Source organism: Notolepis coatsorum (assembly GCF_963971535.1).
Source record: "Notolepis coatsorum genome assembly, chromosome: 11".
Classification (NCBI taxonomy): domain Eukaryota; kingdom Metazoa; phylum Chordata; class Actinopteri; order Aulopiformes; family Paralepididae; genus Notolepis; species Notolepis coatsorum.
Genome location: NC_140175.1, coordinates 79,964,401 through 79,970,749, shown reverse-complemented (window position 1 = coordinate 79,970,749; position 6,349 = coordinate 79,964,401). Strand labels below are relative to the sequence as shown.

The following is a 6,349-nucleotide window of genomic DNA, read 5'->3' as shown; positions in this document are numbered from 1 at the left end:
GTTCACTGTACACGGTCCTAGACGTGTTGACTGATCATCTGCGGTTGAACGGAGGGGGGGGGGGGTCGTTTATAATTAAATGACAGTCGTTAAATGATTTATGTAGTATGTTTGTATCGAAAATGGTAAAGAAAAACGTTGAAACTCACCACAGTCTCCTCTTACCGTTGGGTGATGAGCGTGGAGCAAAAAGATCGCTATTATGGGATGTTGATCTAGGTGATCCAGTTCCGGTTTGTATAATACTAATACACATCCAATCATGTTGTTTATAGAGTTATGGCAACGGATCGATATGCACGGTGTCTGGATAGAGTCCCGCGAGCGATAGAGAGTGGCCGGACAGAATAGGGGACGGACTAAGCACTTCCGGTTTTGGCAACTCGCCGATCGGCCACCAGGTGGCGATATTGAAGCGTTGGAGAGTTGAGCGGAGTCCTACAACACCAGCAAAGACTCCGTGGGTGAAATGTGAATACCATGACGAAAATATGAAATATTTATCTCAAAGACGCTGTAAGACGTCATTGGCAGATTACGCATGGCGGAGAATGACGTCTTAACACGTCATCGGCGGAGAAAAGACCATCTCAGTGTTGCTCATAGCCAAATCTAACTTATAAAGCTAGATTCACATTTGAAAACAGCTACCATCTTTCAGGTACATTAAATTATTACTATGAATACGAAGAACACCATGTTAAGATTATGAAGGAGACAAGTCAACAAGTCATGTCGGAACACATGTGCACTTTATTGGGATTATTTAGTCAAGTGTACAGGTTGGCCCCACCGGTCTGGCACCCCATCACCTCAAGACCCCTTGTCCCCTCACCCCACAGATGGAACCACCAACAGGGAAGGAGGAGTCACTATTGTGTTTTGCATAACAAAAACAAAGACATTTAACAGGACCAACATATTTTTAAGGCTGAAAGTACAAAAAACCCAGACATAAGTCCTCAGATGAGACTAGAACCTTTGGGTGTTTTTTACTTAGCCAAAAAAAAACATTACCGTCACCTTCACCGTTCCAGTTTTGAAATCCTGAGTCAAGCGCCAAAAATAACTGAAGCCATGCCAATGAGTTGGTCGTCTAGGCTCTGTGCCTGAGTGTGTATGAGAATGTGTGGCGTGTGTGGTTGTTTTGCGCAGAGCTGAAGTTGTTGTTGGGCGTTTGATCGGGGAGGGAAAAAGGGGGGGAAACAGTCTGTTTAGAAACATTTGCGGTGGACGATGGAGGGGCCAGACTCATCATACTCCTGCTTGCTGATCCACATCTGCTGGAAGGTGGACAGGGAGGCCAGGATGGAGCCTCCGATCCAGACAGAGTACTTACGCTCTGGTGGGGCAATGATCTGTAGAGAAGAGGAGAGAATTCATTAGATGAGGGTACCAGCTAGTTTGTACATCTCAGTGCTACTAGTCTTCCAACAAGACAGCATAGGGAAATCCTATGAAACAATTGCCTACTTGAGCAGAATGATCCGAGGCTATAGTAGTGCATTTGGCCTAATCATCTCACCTTGATCTTCATGGTGGAGGGGGCCAGGGATGTGATCTCCTTCTGCATCCTGTCAGCAATGCCGGGGTACATGGTGGTACCCCCAGACATCACAGTGTTGGCATACAGGTCCTTACGGATGTCAACGTCGCACTTCATGATGCAGTTGTAGGTGGTCTCATGGATACCGCAGGACTCCATACCTGGAGAGAAGAGGCACAACGGCCGTCAGTGAAGTGGCAATAACAGATGCTAGCACTATAGGCAAGAGGTCTCATCTGGGCCGTTTTTGGGAAAGCAGTGATCCGACTACTCACCGAGGAAGGAAGGCTGGAAGATAGCCTCTGGGCAACGGAACCTCTCATTGCCGATGGTGATGACCTGTCCGTCGGGCAGCTCGTAGCTCTTCTCCAGGGAGGAAGAGGAGGCAGCGGTGCCCATCTCCTGCTCGAAGTCCAGGGCGACATAGCACAGCTTCTCCTTGATGTCACGCACGATTTCCCTCTCGGCTGTCGTGGTGAAGGAGTAGCCACGCTCTGTGAGGATCTTCATGAGGTAGTCTGTGAGGTCACGGCCGGCCAAGTCCAGACGCAGGATGGCGTGGGGCAGGGCATAACCCTCATAGATGGGCACTGTGTGGGTCACACCATCGCCGGAGTCCATGACTATACCGGTGGTACGACCGGAGGCGTACAGGGAGAGCACGGCCTGGATGGCAACATACATGGCGGGGGTGTTGAAGGTCTCGAACATGATCTGTTGGAAAGACATGAGAAAAGTGAATATTGGGTGTGGCAATAAGCAAGGCTTTAGCTGTGGGCACTGCACTCAATACATGCCGCTGCTGGCGGGACAAAACCTAATTTTTTTTTAATATAAATCAACTCCGTAGATCATCCTCCATATGTGTGTGGGTTTTACAAAGTTTAAACAATGGGAAAGCATTAAACCGATCATCTGTCTAAACCTCCTAACTCTATTCACCCTCAAATCTGTGTTCGTTTTTTTCATCTGCTGAAAAGTTGGGTTTTTGGAGTTATGAGGTTTTGTCCCGCCAGCAGCGATGCAGTAGTGTGCATGCATCCTAGGATGTTAAGTTTGAGAAAAGGTGCAGCAATACATTCCTCACACATAAGTTGCGCATGTTAAGATTCTCAAGTAACATGAGCTCTCTAGCCCCTTTCGGTACTGTAGGTCCCGCCAACATCGTTGGACAAGCTAAAGCTCTCGTGAATCTACAGTCCCTTCTAAGATCATTGAAAAATCCCACAATTAAGTCTGTCGCTCTGGGCGGCAACAAAACTTGTCGTACAAGTGTTGCAGAGACATTTCAACGGTACTCCGTTGCACGAGGGTTTGCTAATAAACATTTTAAATAATTTTAATAAGTCAACTTCAGCTAAAACTGCTTTTCAAAATGGCTGCCGTTCTGCATTGTGACATGGGTGGTGTGGTGTGCCAAGCAATGCAAAACAAATGCAGAAGGAGGAAGGCAGCCATTTTGAAGGAAAGCTGTTTTTAGCTGAAGTTGACAAGTTTATTAAAATTATTTAAAATGTTTATTAGCAACAGCGAGATTTCAAACCCCTAGTACCAAAAGGGGCTAATGAGCTCTCATACTATGGTGCTGGTCTACTGGTTGAACTAGCATCATTCTTTATGGCCACAAGTGCAGAGAAAAGCAGCACACAGTCAATAGAAGACCTGTAGTTTCCAGAGAAAGACTGATAGATCATCTTATAGGAGGGGCTCCTGGAGAAGAGGGCCGAGAAGTAAGAATAGGAGGAAGAGGAAAACCAAGAAGGAAATGGCCTATAGTTCTGAAATAACATCTAACAAAAGATAGTATGACAATAAAAATGAATACGAAACTTTAAACGTCAGCCATAATGAACATGCGTGTTGGCCGGTTTATACCTGGGTCATCTTCTCCCTGTTGGCTTTGGGGTTAAGGGGGGCCTCTGTGAGCAGGACGGGATGCTCCTCGGGGGCGACTCTCAGCTCGTTGTAGAAGGTGTGATGCCAGATCTTCTCCATGTCGTCCCAGTTGGTGACAATACCATGCTCAATGGGGTACTTGAGGGTGAGGATACCCCTCTTGCTCTGGGCCTCGTCACCGACATAGCTGTCCTTCTGACCCATACCGACCATCACTCCCTGGGCAAAGAAAAGAGTGATATGGTTAGATTTTATGTTTATATAGCCATATACCACCATTGAGCCAAGATTAGCGATAATTTAAAGTCACTGAAAAGTGAAATCCAGTACTGTATGTCATTATGTCCCAAATAACAATTAGCTCGACAGTGGTGGAAAGCATTATGTCGAGTAATGTGAGAATTAGCATAATACCACGATTTTAAAATGTAGCTAGTGCCAATACAACCTTTTCTTTAAGCTAACATCGGTAACGGCCAGTGTTTTCTCACCTGATGTCTGGGGCGGCCGACAATGGAGGGGAAGACAGCACGAGGCGCGTCGTCTCCGGCGAATCCGGCTTTGCACATACCGGATCCGTTGTCAACAACCAGTCCAGCGATTTCGTCTTCCATGGCTGAGCTGTAAAAAGTAAGACAACCGTTTAGTCAAAGGCTACTTCTATGTGGCGTGAAGAGTCAAATCCACATCCGAACAGCGCCCCTATGACGCAGCAAGTTCTCACTTCCTGTTGCCGACAACTGCAGTTCACGCAATTTGCTTCCTTTAGCCAATAGCCAGATTCCATTTCCCCTTGTCTGTCTTTTTGGGCGTATGATTTTGTGAGTCGTTACTACATAATTTCTAGGGATGCTCGATATTGGCTTTTTTACCGATACCGATATTGTCCAACTCTTAATTTCCGATACCGATATCAACAGATACATTTTAATGCCGATATCGGCCGATAATATCGGTAGGCCGATAATATCGGACATCATTTCTATAGAAATGTAAAAAAAATTGAACAGATAGATATTTTCCGATATCACATTTTAATGCCGATAATATAATATCGGACATCCCTAATAATTTCCTATATGTTTTTAATGTTTGCTTTTATGTTGTTTGCAACACTGTATTGCTGCTATCCTAGCCATGGCTAGCTCAAAATGGAGATCTTGTAATCTCAATGGGAATCGCCTGGTTAAATAAAGGTTAAATTAGTAAGATTATATTGCAGCCGTTACAGAGTCCTATGTGGCTCATTTGGTTGATCGTGATGATGCCATTTGATGCATTAATAGCCACACCCTCTATAGGATCTTATTCATCTACTGCACATGCTATTGCTTGTCTTGTACAGTATGTGGCACCATCAGACCAGCTAGGGCATGACGTGTCTCGGAGGAGAAGTGCTGATCTAGACCTGGGCATGTCTGGTATGCAGGGGTGTAAAGTACTTGAGTAATTGTACTTCGTTACAATACTGTTGGGGGATTTGTACTTTACTCAAGTATTATTAGGTTTGTATATTTGTACTTTTACTCAATTACATTTCAGAGAAAAAAAACACACTTTTTACTCCTTACATTTAAAATGCAGACCACAAAGTACAAATCTTGCAGGTTCAACCATTTTAATTAACATTAACTTATTAATTCTGCCACCGCACTTAATTTAAAAACAGCCAATCAAATCCCCATCAATGGAAAATTAACCTGCCCATACCCATGCTGATTGGTCCTTGTGTGAGCGTATGCTTGGTGTGACGGCCACACACTTTGCCGCACATCAGCACTAATGTCGGTAACCACTACACTCCCTCACTACACTCCCTTTCTTTTCATTTAGTCCTTATGCATTGTTAACATCCATAATACCCATACACAAATCAAATAATGACACCACCACACATTATTATTGTTTCATATACTGTATATTGTTTCTTTGTCTTACATGTTTGTTTGGTGTTCCGGGCGGTGCTCTGCTCTTCCTGGTGGCAACTCACAAAGGACAAGTAATTGGAAGAGGCTGGATTTAAATACCAGGAGAGGCTTGCCGGGAGATACCAACTCCCTAAGAAGAGGGGGGGGGGGGTTAATTAGACAATGATGTTCTACTATGATTTGTGTATGTTTTAGCTTGACTCACTTATTGTAACCCTACATAAATACATAGTATTCTTCAAACTAGCTGTTAATTATAAATGATAGATGATTAAGGTTAATGTAATTTATTATTGATGATATGTCTTTCCCCATGTGTCTGTATTGGTTTGGTCAACCAGTATAAATACCTCCCTCTTGTCTCAGTCTGTAGGTCAGTTTTTTGTTTGGTTCAATTGATATTTGTGTTAGGTATTTTTAATTCATGTTGACCTGAATTCTGCTGGGCCCAATAACAGCTTTTTATAGTTTGGTAATGGTTATTTGTTATTGTTGCACTTTTTTGTGTTTTTTTATTCCCTGTATTTATATTTTTGGGAAAAAGTAACCTCCTTTTGAGCACTCTACCTACGACTCCTCATGTCTAAGCTGTTTGGTCCCTCACACTTGGTTTCATTCCAGTCGTGCCTAAAAAACACCAGATCACAGTTGTGCCTCCCTCCCCAGTCATATGGACCCTATGCAATTTGCATACAGGCCAAACAGGTCCACTGATGATGCGGTCTCCCAAGTACTGCACAGCACCCTCTCTCACCTAGACCGCCAGAAGGGGGGCTATGTGAGACTGTTGTTCATTGACTAACTACAGCTCAGCGTTCAACACCATAGTCCCCACCAGACTGGTGGACAAGCTGATTGAGCTGGGTCTGAGCTCCACTCTGAGCGCCTGAATACTGGACTTTCTGAGTGAGAGGCCCCAGGCGGTCAGGGTGGGGGGGTCAGACCTCCAACACCATCACCCTGAGCATCGGGTCCCCCC

General features: G+C 44.6%; 1 protein-coding gene across 1 annotated transcript; it reads right to left on the bottom strand.

Moving 5' to 3' along the window:
- Window positions 1-765: 765 nt before the first annotated feature.
- Window positions 766-5,422, bottom strand: LOC311236921 (actin, cytoplasmic 1-like). The gene is made up of 6 exons (XM_084324717.1): window positions 5,381-5,422; window positions 3,934-4,063; window positions 3,422-3,661; window positions 1,822-2,260; window positions 1,526-1,707; window positions 766-1,358 (listed from the first exon to the last, which is right to left on the bottom strand). The coding sequence occupies exons 2-6, from the start codon at window positions 4,054-4,056 to the stop codon at window positions 1,215-1,217; spliced, it is 1,128 nt and encodes a 375-aa protein (XP_084180843.1). The 5' UTR covers window positions 4,057-4,063; window positions 5,381-5,422; the 3' UTR covers window positions 766-1,214.
- Between the last annotated feature and the right edge of the window lie 927 nt (window positions 5,423-6,349).